At 39.8% G+C, this 16090-nt stretch overlaps 1 protein-coding gene across 1 annotated transcript; it reads left to right on the plus strand.

Moving 5' to 3' along the window:
* Positions 1–7436: 7436 nt before the first annotated feature.
* Positions 7437–15742, plus strand: LOC118801062 (low affinity immunoglobulin gamma Fc region receptor II-a-like). The gene is made up of 7 exons (XM_036561252.1): positions 7437–7526; positions 7679–7763; positions 8029–8064; positions 8311–8586; positions 13188–13484; positions 14280–14573; positions 15738–15742. Exons 1-7 carry the CDS (start codon positions 7500–7502, stop codon positions 15740–15742), a joined length of 1020 nt encoding a protein of 339 aa, XP_036417145.1. The 5' UTR covers positions 7437–7499.
* The last annotated feature ends 348 nt before the right edge of the window (positions 15743–16090 follow it).

The raw sequence follows: 16090 nt of genomic DNA on the forward strand, positions 1-16090 counted from the left end.
GTCTGGGTTAAGGGGGTAAATATGTGGCTCCTGATGCCCTGCTTCCCTATTTGGTGGCTACCATACATAGTCTAGGTCACCCTGGAGTAACCCAGATGGTACATCGCTTCAACCAAGTATGGTGGAATCCTAAATTCCGCAAGTATGCGGAGAGTCATTGTCTAGCTTGCACCACCTGTCTTAAGGCAAATCCAAGACTTGCAGTCTCCCTCCCCTACCAAACTGTAACACCTCCGAGTGGCCCATTTCAAGAATTAGGTAGATTACATCACTTTGCCAAGATGCCAGGGAAAACAGGACTGTTTGATAATAATTTGCAAGTTCTCAAGGTGGATTGAGGGATATGCCACTACTACTGCACTGCATACCGCTAAATGTCTGGTGAAAGATTTTATCCCAAGGTGGGGTCTCCCAAGGGTCATTGAGAGTGATCAAGGAACTCACTTTACTGGGAGGGTTTGTCAAGAAGTAGCAAGGTTGTTGGAGATAAAGTGGCATCTCCACTGTCCCTATCAACCTCAAGCATCAGGTCAGGTTGAAAGGATGAACAGAACTTTAAAGTCCAGACTGACCAAGTTACATCATGAAGGGGTTTCATTGGTGGAAGCTTTACCGGCTGTACTTTGCAGCATCAGAGCTTCAACTAACAGAAGTACCCGGCTGTCACCATATGAGATTATTACTGGTCGTCCTATGTCACTTCCAGGAACTATTGATTTAAGAGCGGCAGACATACATGTTATGTCTGATAGTCTGCTGCAATACTGCCAGACATTATCTGAGGCTGTTGCCGCCACTCCGAACCAAGTGTTGGATGCATGGAAAGAACCCACAAAGGGGGGTCATCCTATCGTTGCAGGTATGTGGGTAATGGTTAAGGTGCATAACACTCAGCCATTAGGGCCAAAGTGGGAAGGTCCATATCAGGTCCTCCTTACTACACCCTCTGCTCTAAAATGCCAAGGAAACCCAAAATGGATACTTGTGAGCCATACCAAGGTGGTGCCACCACCTGATGGTGATGGCTAGTTTAGGGATAAAATGGGTGACTCTGGTTGGAAAACGGATGCTCTGAAGAGGAACTATGATGTTTAGGTCATGGGGGTCAACCTCAAGAGTGAAGATCTTCCTAATTCCCCTTTGCAGCTAGCGCTCCCCTACTCCCATCAGAGGCCAGGACCCAGGTTAGGTAGGGAAAGAAGGTATCCATTACAAGGGCTAAACCAAACCTTTATACAAGGGCATAAGACATGGTTGTGTACTAAGAATATGATACTGCTGCTATGTCTATGTGTTTTGTTTTAGGATATGCCCAGAGCACATCTGAGACAGGGACGAAGAACAGGACATGAGACAGGTTCCTGATTGGTGGTCGAAATACTGACAACAAAGCCTGTCTAGGTCCCCTGACACTACTTTGTGAGCCGTTTGGACATCAACACTTTTTCCCCCTATATGCTGGAAGAGAAGATGGCTACCACGACGACAAGCTGCAAAATAAAAGACTTTTATAACAAAAAGGGAATAAAGAAGAATGAAATCTGTAGTTTCCATAAACATCCTGACAATAGTTTTTGCAGGCATGATGGAGGATGTTTGTAACCACAACATGGTCTGTGCTCAGGCCATTCTGTGGGCACAAAATCATACCTTAGGAGGTGATGGTTGTTTTGTTTGTCATGCCTTGCATCACTGCTATTATGTAATCCCAATGTCTAACATTTCTGCACAAGCTTTATGTACAGATCATTCCGCTTCTGAACCCATGAGAATAATAGCACAAATGATGGTAGATGGTATAAGTGACGATAACTGGTCATTGCCTATGGTTAGATGTCTGAGGTCAAATAGAGCTGCCTATTACAATCCAAATGCTGATAGCTCCCGGATTGTTGGCTGGCAGTATACTGTTAGAGTTGGTAGTACTGATTACAACTGTATGGGTTATCAAAATTTGAATATAGCATGTGATTATCGGGCTAAATCTAGCTGGAATTATGGATTAGCAGATCCCATTCCTGTGAGGGCTTCCTCAGGTTGGGTATGTATTGACAAACCTTGTTATCCAGAGGACATTTATCTTGGTAACAGTACATGTTCCGTTTCAATCTCTGCCTTCTCTATGAATGGCACATTTTGGTGTAAACATTCTACCACCACAAATACCAACCCATGCGGTATTTGGATGAGGGAACCACTCCCTTTGGATTTCTATTGGGTTTGTGGAAACAAGGCTAATCCATCACTTCCATCTGATTCATAGTGCGGTTCCTGTTACATGGCTGTAGTCATGCCTCCTATTACAGTCCATACCGATCCATGGACCACATTACAATCTCATGGACCTTTACTTCGTATGAAAAGAGAACTTGGCGTTACCCTAGCAGGTATACAAACATGGAATGGTCACATTATGAAGGACCCCTGGTCTAGTATAGCGCAGACAGTAGGGTGGAAAATATTTCCATTTGGAGGTGTTGTAGATGCCTTACAGAAGATAAATTATTTGGCTTATTCCACACAGAAACTAGCTAATGAGACTAGTGAAGCTCTCTGCTTAGTAAATGATGAACTCCGTGCGTTATGAGAAGTAGTGCTGGAGAATTGGAAGGTTTTAGACTTGCTGACCTTAGAAAAAGGAGGGGTATGTCACATTCTCATTGCTTCCTGCTGTAAATATGTCCCAGATAACTATGAAAATATTGATAAATACGTAGCCGATCTTCATAGACTCATTCCAAATTCTGCTCTGGAGGGATCGCTTGATAAGATCTTTAACTGGGTTGGCAACATGTTTGGAGATATGTTTTCTGGAATCTTACAGCAACTGCTCCATTATGTACTTCCTTTTGTAGCACCAGTAATAGTTGCTATTGTTATTTACTTTTGCCTCAAAATACTCTGGTGTAGGCGTTCCTTATAATCAAGGAAACACTTCATTTCCCCAAATTTGCCTGTATGCAGACTGAAGGGAAAGAGACCCGTCTTTAGGACGTGAAGAAAGAGGGAAATGCTGGCCATATTTCTCTGGAAGAGGAAAGGATAGATTGATTAAGCTTGTGAGAACATACATTTTGTAGTATGTTCTAAGGGGGGAATGAAGGAATTTATTGTTGTGAAATGTGCTGTGTTGTGGGTGTATGTGCAGAAGTTGTATTTTAGGCTGCCTATTTTGTGTTTCTCCTTATATGGTCATGTCTGTCACACCTGACACTCATGTATAGGCTGAGTCTAATCTTGGCATCAGTCCAGCTATAAAACTGCATCAGCCCAGTGTCTTACGGGCTGGCTGGATGTCTGGAACCTGCGCATGCAACGAATAAACTTCACTTTGTCCAGACAACAGATCGAGTCTCCAGGGTTTGGATTCTATCAACATATTCACATAATCAAGCTTTCTGTGGGATGTCCAAAGAAACAAAAGAATACGATTAAAAATTCAGGCAAATCACTTAAGCTCATTCTGCTCCACATGTAAAGTTACTGTCATTATTCACTACTATAATTAATGGCTGCATTCACAATATTCAGTCTTCATCAGTAAAATAAGAAGATTTATCATCTAGCTATGTATACTGAACAGAAGACATCTGGAAAAAAAAAAAACACCACTCACTGCTTTATAACACTGAGCTTTTGTCTGCAGTACTGTGTACCGCCAGTAGAGGCATTTCAGCACAGCAGGCTCAGGAGAACATGATGAATATGTTAAGGCTAATCAGTGTTATGACTAATCATCGCTAGTCAAATCTCAGAATCGCTGTACTGCCCTACAGTAGAGCTGTACACAGCACAGCACTTTTCTCCAAGAATCCCTTCATCATGATTGCTTTAGTGCTGGTCACTTGTGTCTGCAACAGTGTGCACAACAGTGACAACAGTGTATGTGTGAGAAAAGTTTATGCAGACAGTTTAAAACAATATGTAACCATACCAGACAGCACCATCTAGATACTTTTAGCCAAGGAAAAAGTTTTACTTGATTTTGTAAAATGTAAGTTTTAGACAACACAGTAATGTTACTGTAACATATATAACATACATATATAACACATACGAAGAATCTGTGCTGCAGCCCAGTTATACAAAGAAATATTGCAATGGTCAGTAAGCTACGGAATGGGCTACGGACTAAACAGGTGGAGGAATACTAATGGGGTAAATTCCAATCTGCTGATTGTTCCCCACAAAATGGACTACACAGGATTTCCAGACAACGTATGAAAAAGTTAAGTTTGAACTTCAACATTCATTCCTTCATTCATTGTCTAAGCTGCTTATCCTCCTAGGTCATGGGGGTGTTGGAGCCTCTCCCAGCAGTCATTGGGCAGAAGGCAGGAAACACACTGGACAGGTCGCCAGTCCATCACAGGGCAGAGGGAAGTTCTAATGAATGTCGTAAGGAATTTATCATTGCACAGAGTAGAGAATATAGGGAGCACTGCATTGGAACTGTGAACAACAAAATACCTTGATATATGTGCTCAGTATTGTATTCCAATACAATACATAAAAGGTGATTCAGAATACATGTACACTACATTTATAATAAATATTGAAAAAGCTAATAAAAACTCCACTGTTGTCATTTTTATCTAATTCAATCTGTTTCTTGCTGTTATTGGTTGGCAGTTTTCTTCATGCAATTCTTCTGTTAATATGTTTCATGAAAAATTCCTACTAAATTTTCAGGCACATGCCCAGTCATTTTCCTTCCTAGCAGATGTCTCTCTTGCCCGAATTCTGAGTCCTTCCCCTATTACTTCTTGTTCATTTTGCCCTAATCAGTGAGCTTTATATGGAACTGTTTTCTGTTTGTTTGCTGCAAAGTCTTGATGTTTGTCTATGTCATGCTAGCCTTTGTTTTGGGTATTTATCTTTGCTGTTTTCTGAAGTTTGTATTCACATGCATTTACCTTCATGCCTTATCATGGTATTTTTCTGGAACTGTTTATTCTCCTCATTTGTTGAGTGTTGCCTCTCTGTTGTAAATTCACTGCAGTAAATCAGCACTTGGTATCCAATCTTACTTTCTATATCAACATTAATTTGGCTCTCAACGCCTGCTTCAGTCCATTGCAGCTCCCACAATCCCACTGTTGTCTCATGAATTAAGCAAACATTGACATATTGCAATCACAAAATCTGGCAAATTTGACTATAAAGTGAGTAGCTACATGATATTCAGTTAATAACGTTTGTAACTTTCCACAAAATGCATGTATGAGTCCAGCACAACACCACTGCTAAGTTTACCACTCGTGAACATGTCCACTTCAGAGGTAAGTGTTAATAACTGATCATCACATTGATTTATCAGTATACCCAAGCTTTAGCAGAGCTCAGTAATGATGTGACCAGAATCAGAACCAAACATGGTCAGGCAGCATTCTTTATGCTGCCGACTGCTAGAATAAACTCCCAAAAATTTTTCAGGGTTTGTGTGGAGCACTTTAAACTGTCACTGTGTATGAAATTTGCTATTTGTTCAAATATGCAGTTGATAAGGTTTTTGTTCATTGCTGATGATATCCATGACATGCTCAGAAAAGCACAATGTGACATTTTATCATTATAATGATAAATACTGTTATATTGCCCAGCCCTACACATACTTAACTTCTGTATTCTGAACATGTATTCTAAATACTTCCGTTACATCCCATCCCTGTGTGTTTGTAAACTATTCTCACAGGCAGAATAATGTCTTATTCTTGCTAAACCAACACAATGACCATGGAGCTCAGAGGTAGAGGCACACCATCCTGTGTTGGCATCTTAAGTGCAACCACAAGCACAGACACAAAAACTCACTGGCCACATAGTCATAGTCTATAAATGTAACATTTAAGGGTGTAGAGTGGGGGGCTGGGGTGGGGGATGGGTTATTTAGGTAGTTGAGGTTTTTCTTTTGTTTTAGTTAAGCAGTGGCAATTACATCTTTACCTAAGGAGGACATGAAATATGCTGGAGGAAATGAAGCAATGCTGAAACCTCTGTTAAAGAGCAGGCCTCAAAGAAGCCTAGAAGAATCCAAAATATGCCCAGAATTTATCACAATAACAATAAATATTGTTGTATTGCCCAGCCCTACAGATACTTAACTTCTGTATTCTGAATGCATTCTACATAATTCTGTAACATTGCAATAACATTACAGTATATTCTGTTACATCCCATCCCTGTGTGTTTGTAAATTATTCTCGATGTCTCATTCCTGCCAAACTAACACAATGACCATGGAGCTCGGAGGTAGACGCACAACATCCTGTGTTGGCAACCACAAAGACAGACACAGAAAAACAGTCCCATCTCATAGGTCACAGGTCAGAGTCACAGTCTATTAATGTAACATCTGAGATGTGAGAGCAGGGAGGAGTTATTTAGGTGGTTGAAGTTTGTCTTTTGTTTTACCTAAGCATGGCAATTACATCTTCACCTAAGGAGGATATGAAACTCAGTGATGCAATGCAGAAAGCTCTGGGTGAGAGCAGGCTTCAAAGAAACTTGTACATATTTTTATTTGGGTTTACTTTATATTACAAAGAACTAAATTGAAACAGAACAGAACAATGGAAAGAAACCTCAAATAATCTAAGCAATCTAAATTAACACACGAAGAGTGCAGTAAAACCACACTGGCTCACATTTCAATATGGAAAAAAAAAAAAGAAATCTCTCACTCTTTACGTACACACTATGACTTAAGTTTCTTAGACTCAACAAGTCTAATTAGTGACAAAGTAAAAAATAAAAAAACTTTGACAAGAAATTTTGCGATTATTCCAATTTAATAGGGGGTATTTTTAAAAAGTAAAGACATTATTTTGCCACAGTATATTAGAAATTGAGTTTTGGCAAGTGTTATTTACTTATTTATTTAAACAAAGATAAAGAAATACATTACTTTCTTTTCTCTCTGAGCACTAGAAATGTTGACATCAAAAACAACATAAGCTTTTCTCAGGGATTAAATAACACGCAGCCAATATTAACCAGCAGCTGTAACGGTGGCAGACGGAACCAGACGCTCACAGCAGAGGTTTGAGTTAAGATCTTCAAAGCCAAAGGGGTTATCTAGAAATCACAGTCTATAAACCTAAGCAGAACGTCGAAAACAAGAAAACCAACTCAGGAAAAAAAAAGGGTACAACGGGTCATACACAGGAAAGCAGCCAGGAACACAGGAGAAGCGCTCGGTACGCACATATGTGTGACGATACTTCACAAATAAACTAAGCTAAAGCCCGGGTTTATATACTAAACTAACAAACAACGGAACAAGAAACAGGTGTGTGTGTGTAATCGCTAGTCCGGAGATGAGGAGCGCTGATAGGTGGATCGGTGAGGGTCCCGAGTCATGTGATGCAGCAAGGAGTCCTGGGTAGCGCCGTTGGCTGTAGTTTCAGCCAGACCGGAGAGAGACGTGACAGCAGAAAAAATGCGTATCTAATGAGGCAAAAGCACAGAAGAGCAGCGACCCTTTGGTCATTTTGTGGATGCTGAAACTCCATTGCGCCTGTTTGGTAAATTTCCTTATAGGGCCTAGGATCACAAGAAAGTCTCGTTGAAAACTGTGTCCACAATTAACTGGTAAAATCATATCTCTCTCTCTCTCTCTCTCTCTCTCTCTCTCTCTCTCTCTCTCTCTCTCTCTCTCTCTCTCTCTCTCTCTCAGGAAGTGATGAGTGTTGAACACAGAGCTCAGTCAGTCAGTCATTACGGGGACAGTATGGAGTTCAGGTCACTCTCTGTAATACTCTGTGAGTAAATGTTCTCTATGTCTTTATTAGGGTGAGAGCTGCTGTATGAAGGTGTTAATATTCAGTCTGAGGGTTCTGAGTGATCAGCTTCTGTGTAATTGAGTAACTAACTGCATGTAGTTCAAGACTGTGTGAGACTCCTCAGACTATATAACTTGAACTGATTCTTCAGCTCCAGCTCTGTACGACTCATTAATTCTATCTGTGATACCAGCTAATATTTTATACTAATGCACCATATCCATTGTTTCTGTCTCTACTTTAGCACTGACTGTCCTTATGCTCAGTGGACATACTGATGGTAATTAATTCATATACAAATTCACTCATATACTGCATTATTTTGTTTGTATTTATGTATACATTTTAAACCTTTCATCTAACAGGTGACTTAAAAGTGGCCCAAATTGGTATAATACAAATATTAACCTGTTTATTGCATTACTGGGATCAGTGCAATAGTAAATTAAGCTGATCTTGTTGATGTTTAGTAGATCAGTGTAGATCTTTCCTTTAAGGATACATGTTTGTTGTTGGGTTCTTACAGATCAGCCAGTGGTTAAAATTAAAGAGCCTTCTGACCAGAAAGAAATATTCATAGGAGAGACCGTCACTCTAATGTGTGAAATAAAGGGAGAAGAAGGCCGGGTGTGGACTTACAGCTGGTATAAGAATGGAAATGTTCAGCCATCTGAAGAGCAAAGTGAATACACATTTAAGGCGACCGAAATTGACACAGCTGAATTTACCTGCAAGGGAACACGGACTCAAGGTGACCCAATGAGCACAAAAAACAGTGGTCCTGTTAAACTGTCTGTGTCAGGTGAGTTTGTTTATCTTCAACTCTTTGCTGAATATTTAGTGTCACTGAATGAATCAGTTTTACAAGTATGGAAGACACACTAAGGAGTTTCAAAGCAGAATTTCTATTGACAGTGCAATTTATTATAATTTAGTCATTGGGCAAGACTGCTAAAGCTCTAGTTGGCTAGTGTGTAGCATGTTAAATATTTGGCCGAATGCAGTAAAGGTTATGATTTACGTTTTTTTAGCTTATTTGGATCATTAATATAAATCCCACTATATCAATAGATGTACACTGACTTGCTAGTTTATTATGTACACCTACCTTGTGCCTGCACACATTGGCCATTTTAACAGGTACACCAATCATATAGGTGCACATCATAGGTTTACACTTACTGATGTGGCCCATCTGTTGCTGTACAATTTATTAATCGCCCTCTAGCTCATTCATCAGTTGAAATGGACCACCACTGAAGATATATTATTTGGATGCTGGATCATTCTCAGCACAGTAGTGACACTCACATGGTAGTGTGTTTTGATTTCTGGTATGAGGGCATCAGGCACAGCAATGTTGCTGATGTTTTTACACATTGGGTGGAGAATAGCCCACCAACGAAAATATCCTGCCAAAAGCATGGTCAGAAACTAAACACTGATCAAGGACTAGAGGATGACTAACACAAATCATGTTTGGAAAAATGATACCAGCAAGATGGATGAACAAGCTACGCGTGTCTAATAAAGTGACCAGTAGGTGTATATAATGTTTAAATACTTCAGGAGCACTGCAGTGTGCGATACACTTGCATGAGAACAATGCACATCACTACCATGCCACTTCTTTGCTGAGAATGATCCACCACCCAAATAATATATGCTCAGTGGTTGTCCTAGAGTGGTCCCTTTACATTGACGGATAGGGTAGAAGAAGGATGATAAATCATTAGAAAGGCTCCAGTCAGTAACTGTAAATCTACAAAGTACTTATTTAAGATAAATGTTTCTGATAAAATGGCCTGTAAATGTAGTTAGATGTAGGTGTACCTAATAAACTAGTGAAGTGTAAATGGCACAAGTATTGTGTTCAGCATAGAGCTGGGCGATATGGCCAAAAACGTTATCACGATAAACAAAATTCATATCATTCGATATCGATACGTATCGCGATAAATGTCAAATCATGATTTCTTTCACATTTGAAGGCTGATTTTGCTCCTGGGTGGTTAACTGTGGTTTTAAACTATCACTTATGGTCCGATCATGACAAACACTCGGCAAACAGTGGAACATTTCACTAATCTGTCGTGGAAGAGTGGGAGAAAGTGTCTGAGCTGTTTTTATCAGCTTGAAAAGCACAGCTGCAATTTTTGTAATAGTCATAATTTAAGAAAGAAAACAGATTATTTTTAGCTGTCTGGCGACGAGCGCTCGGCTACCCCGTTACAAATACTAAACAAGTGGCCAACAACAGTGCTAAACTCTTTAGTTTCTCAACAATGACAACTCGGTTCGGTAGGTCACTGCGGTCACTCCTACCACATCCATGTCAGAGCATATCACAGTATTCAGACAGCAGCTAGCGACGACTGGGTTTCTCTGTTTAAGGGGTGAACCGCAGTATATCTGACGCTCGCTGTGTAAAAGCATCATCTACAGTGTGAATCTCTCACACCAGTCAAACAGAGTCCTCCTTTCAGGTATGTTTAAACTGAAAGCGGTGATTTTGTGTCTTGTTTGATCTACAGTATCATCAATTCACCGTGTTTTGCCGGAGCGCTGCTTCAAGTTAGCCAGCAGCTAAAAACAGCTAGCCTGGAAAGACAGCGCTCTCCCGCTCTCCAATTCCTCATAGCTTCCTCAGTTTACTTTCGAACATGAACCCACTTCTTTCTTTCACTTTCTGCTCGAGAATGCACTAATACTAAAATATGACGGTTTGGCGCTGTAACACGGCGCTGCAGACGTGACTTAACACCACTAAAGCTGGTTAGGCTGTTAGTAAAGAGGTGAGTTCACTGTAGGACAGTACAGTTACACCACTGACCTCGTCACTCACACTCGGTCACAGGAGAACAGATCGCCGATAACATCCACTCAAACAGGGACTGTGTAACTCCGCGTTTGAGCCGTTGCTAAAGTATATTTGGCGACCCTTTTTTTACTCGTGGCCCCCTCCCTCTCTAATCAAGTCGAAAAACTCGGAAGTGCGCCCTCTCCTGGCGACAGCAGAGTAGTGTCGCTTTCCTTGCAGTAGAAAACGCCACCAGGGCTTTTGCTAAAAGGTGGAAGTGTGAGAATGGTGTATTATATCGAACATTTATCGAACCTGTCTTATCGCTCTATCGAGGAAAAGTTATATCGCGATACTTATCGTTATCGTTTTATCGTCCAGCCCTAGTTCAGCATTAGAGATTACAGGTTCAGTGAGTAAATTCTTAATGAATACAGGTTAATATTAATGTCACAGGGGCAAACATAGAATGTTCAATGGGAACAGAAAATCAGGAGGAAGACAGACAAATAAATAAATAAATAAATAAATAGTAAGTAGAAAAGCAGATAGACAGAGTTCAGAGTTTATACAATGTCATGATCACGATTCTTGGTTCTGGATGTCTGGAGATCTACCACCCTGCAGACCTTAGTTCCAACTTAAATCTAGCACCCCTGGTTCTGATAATGAACATTAGGGTTAAAGCCAGGTCTGTTGGATATGAACTCTCCAGGGTGGTAGATTTCCAGGACCAGGACCGAGTACCGCTGTTCTAAAGCAAGGTTTTGTTGTCCAGCAGAACTATTATTTAATATTCAGGTGATGTAGTTTGAGTTTCGCTACTTCATACACACTTGAAACATGACTAAAAGCCTCAATATGTGTGCTCATGTGATTATATAATAATTATTCAGTTCTCATATGACATGTCTACCTCCTTTACTGACAGAATATACAATAGTGAACATACATAGCAGAATCTATATGGACCATTCTATCAAGTTAGTTCAAAGTCAGGGTCGAAAAGATATTTTGAACTTTTAACTGACTTGACTTTAAACTAAATTCCTTTTGCTTTGAGGGACCCTACACCTTAATCGTGTTTATTTTATTAAAATAAATGATTGAACATTCCATTTTGTCTCTACCAAAACAATCACAACACTTCTGAAACTTTACCATATGGTTTGGAAGTGACTGTTTTTCTTGCGACAATTTTAGTTAATTTTAAGGAGAGTTCAAACATGCTAGCCGGTACATGACTAGCAAACACAGCTTTGAACAGCACACACATAAAATCATACAATTTGTCATTAAAATATTATTTTTAGGTGACTCTTTTGTTCTATGGCGAGCATTGATGTTGTTTGTTGCCTGGTTTGTCTGAATTATTCCATTGTTTTCATAGTCTTTTTTTTGTAGCTTGTATTTCATACTCAGGGTTGTTTAGTGGTTGTTTTCTATGGATTCCCCTGCCCTCTGTGTTTCTGCTAGCTTTTTTTTTGCACCTGAGACTGACTCTAATAAAAAGCACTCACACTTGTATCCTGTCTCCACATCTTCCTTGCCAACCCTAAAGTGTGAGAGTCTTACAGAAACTGGAGATATCAGTGGTATAAAGGCAGCAGTAGAACTGCAGTCTATCAGTCTCAGACAAACACTTTCACCATCAGATCAGCAGATCAGGATCAGTACTGGTGTAGAGGAGAGAGATATTACAGTCCCTCATCATAAAACTTTTATACATTCACTGTGTTTAAGTAATTTGAGTTAATTAATGTTTAATACATTATCTCAGCCCTCTGTTTGGAATAAGATGATAATATTTTTATTCTGTTCCTAAAACCTTACATATGTAACCTTTTTCCTGTTGAGTACCCTATGCTCCTTAACATTATGCTAAATAAAATGTGTGTTAAATAACTACATGCTAAATGAGCAGAGCACAGTAGTGGCCTTGTTTCTTCTGGTTCAACCTTATGCATTACTTTGTGTGGTAAGAAGTACATTATCTAGTTTTATTCGACTCAAATACATATGTTGAATAAAACATTAGTTTACAGTTTCAAAACTGGTTTAGTCAGGAGGAGCATATTTAGTTTCAAGAGTCAAAGGTCAAAATTTAGATGAAGCTGCTTTGTATGCTGTTTTTGCCAGGCTTGTATTAATATTGTTTGTTTTCAGATGTATTTGTACTGTATTTCTATCATTCTTTATAGTTTACATTGCCACTGTAAACAACTTCATCGGATGTTTCCACAGAGAGACCAAAAGCTGTGGTGTCCATACAGCCTGATGATCAGGTGTTTATAGGAGAGACCGTCACTCTCAGATGTGTCATACAGGGAGGAGGAGTCTCTAACTGGCAGTACAGCTGGTTTAAAGATGATCCATACACTCCTGTCAGTAATGAACAGCAGTACAGAATCAGCTCTGTTACAGAGTCTTACAGAGGAAAATACACCTGTAGAGGAACAGAGAGAGGAACATCACGCTACTCACACACCAGTGATGCTGTTACACTGACTGTGTTCATTAGTTTATCACAGTATCACAGCAATTTAGATGAGACCAGATGTTTAGTCTGTGTTATTATTAATGTTGTTCTCTTCTTTCTGTAGATAAACCCAAACCTACACTGACTGTAGATCCAGAGAGTCCTGTGTTTAGTGGAGAGTCAGTCACTCTGAAGTGTGAGATTAACCCTCGTGATGGATGGACATATCAGTGGTATAAACAGAATAAACAGAGTAGATGGACTGCAGTGCCTCAGTCTGAGTATTACACAGTAAACAGAGACACTCTCACCATCAGAGAAGATGCTGTGATTAATGGAGATCAGTATCAGTGTAGAGGAGAGAGACGTTACAGACCAACATCATCACAGTACAGTGACTCTGTTACACTCACTGTAAAGGGTGAGCTCGTTATCATTCATGTTTTTTTTATGTATTTGAGGATGAGATCTGGCAATCACTGGTCCAGAAAGAGACACTACGAGTTGTTTTTACCAGAACATTTAGTAAATAGCATGCATGCATTATTGTTTATGTGGTAACGCTTTATTTTAAGGAACACATGTAGGGTTTTTTTAAGGGCTAGATCTTTGTTCAGTAAAACCCATTCCCTGTACATTAAGCTTTTTCATTTTAACCTGTATTAGTGCACAATTGGAAGGCTGTTAAAATCACTAATAATTGCATTTTTTATTGTAATAATGCACAACAAACAAACACTTTGTTCAGGCATTGTTATGCAAATTATTGAGCATCAAACAATCACCTAAATTCACATATTAGTGCATCATTCCTATCAGTTCTAGGTAGCATCAAGTGACGTTTGGGGTTTACTACTTTAGAGCTAATAAGAGTTTAAAAAGTTACTAGTACTTTAAGATATGTTCCATATTCTAAAGTCTTGTGTACAATATTTACATTTTAGAATATATACAATTTATCAGTATTTGGTTGTTAAAATGTGTTGAGACTTAAAATATTTCCAGCTGAAATGTTTATAGCAAACAAAAATCCACCAAAATCATCTTTGCACTAATACAGGTCAAAATGAATAAAGCTTAATGCACAGTAATTAAACCATTTAGAAGTCTCTAATTTGGTTTTTATTGAACAAAGAGCAAGCTCTTAATGACCCCCTTAATGTATTCCTTAAAATGAAACCATACTGATATTCTCTTTTTCCCTCTCTTTCCAAAGTTGTACCCAGAGCTACACTGACTGTAGAACCAGAGAGTTCTGTGTTCACTGCAGAGTCAGTCACTCTGAAGTGTGAGATTAACCCTCGTGATGGATGGACATATCAGTGGTATAAACAGAATAAACAGAGTGGATGGACTGCAGTGTCTCAGTCTGTGAACTACACTGTAAACAGAGACACTCTCACCATCAGAGGAGATGCTGTGATTGATGGAGATCAGTATCGGTGCAGAGGAGTGAGACGTGGCATGCTTAAATCACACTACAGCAACTCTGTTACACTAATCATGAAAGGTGAGCACATAAGTATAATTTCTACTAAATTAGATTTGTGAATTTGGACCATGCCTTCAATATATGGTGGTAGGATGAGGGGAGACAGATTAAAGGAGGATAGAGAACTCAGAGAAATTGGGCTGGAAGTTTGAAAGGCTTCTTCTTGGAGCTAGACAGCCAAGTCCCAAAAGGAGGCATCATCAAGCAAAGGGACAGATGGAGTAAGGCCAAAGGATGTTCTGAAGCATTTCCTCTGCTGTAAGATGCAGGGGTGACCCAGGGTGGAAGGAGCGGGAGTAGCTGAATGAGAGCAGCAGGACAGTGAGGCATCACATGTAGGGGGGAGAGCTGAAGCATCACATGTAAGGTGGGAGATGGATGAGGAGCCTCTGTGGTAAAATAGAAAAAAATGTGGATAATGGGGTTGACTTGCCTTGCCTTTCTTGAAGCAAAGTACTTATCACATCATCATAGGATGTCTGGCTGCCCGCCTCACGGTTGATACTGATAAGTCCACTCAGATGTTCTTGGGCAATGGAAGACTGCAGGTTGATTTTAAAAAGTTTGAGCCTTAGGAATCTTCACTCTGCAGCTGTAACAGTAATATTTATGTACAGTTTGCACACCTTATTTTGATGAAGAAAACTGTTGCTGTCATTTCCTTGAGGGAAGGGGGAGGGGGAGGGGTGGAAAGACTTTCCAATTCTGTGACAATTGACCAACCATGGGTCTCTGACTGACCATGCGTCAAGATTTTGGAAATTGAGTAGCATGCCAAACTTGTCCTTTACTTAAAGCGCTCCTCCAAGGATTGGAAGACATAGTCTACCTAGCATTGAAAAAGGGTACTTCCATTCTCCTCATGACATCCACCTGTGGCTCATCTGCTGCTGCAGAAGTATTTCTAGCACATTCATTCTTTCTCTTGCTGAGACCAATACCTCTTTAGAACCAGTGGCTCTGTACCTGATCAAAGAAGTCTTGGTTTTGTGAATGAGGTCTACAGTGTCATCTAACTGCATGGTGGCAGACTGAAGGAGTTTGCTAAGAGTCATGATTTTTGAGAGAACCTCATACCAGACCACAGATTCCAGATCTAGAATCTTGTTCACACAGCAGGTAAAAGTGGCCCAAATCTAATCTTTTTCTTCACATGTGACATAGATGTGTTCTGTGTGGCAGTGTGAACAGCAAAAAAATACATTTAATCCGATATTGTCAATTCTGATTTGCGTCACTTTCGTATGTGTAACTGAAATCCGATATGCAGCTGATATGCAGCAATGCGACTCAGTCTGACCAGATCGGAATTCATGCGACTTATGTCAATTCAACTCGATATTCATCATAATTTCACACTGCTGAGGTCTCAAACATTAAGGGTGTTGTTTCTGTACAATCAAAATTAGATGACACTTATCTAAACCGTTCTGTGTTCACAGACATTTTGAAAAAAAATAACCGAATGCAGCTATAGGACAGAAGGCTGCAGTGTCAAGTTTAAAGGCACCAAGGACATGAATCAAAGATATGGC

This window comes from Colossoma macropomum, unplaced genomic scaffold (assembly GCF_904425465.1).
Source record: "Colossoma macropomum unplaced genomic scaffold, Colossoma_macropomum, whole genome shotgun sequence".
Classification (NCBI taxonomy): Eukaryota; Metazoa; Chordata; class Actinopteri; order Characiformes; family Serrasalmidae; genus Colossoma; species Colossoma macropomum.

Excerpts from the sequence above, each read along its gene's own strand:
- LOC118801062 (XM_036561252.1), top strand. The coding sequence starts at position 7,500 with ATGCTGAAACTCCATTGCGCCTGTTTG. Across the intron at positions 8,065-8,310 it reads GCTCAGTGGACATACTGATG|ATCAGCCAGTGGTTAAAATT; the intron begins GTAATTAATTCA and ends GGGTTCTTACAG. Across the intron at positions 8,587-13,187 it reads TGTTAAACTGTCTGTGTCAG|ATAAACCCAAACCTACACTG; the intron begins GTGAGTTTGTTT and ends TTCTTTCTGTAG.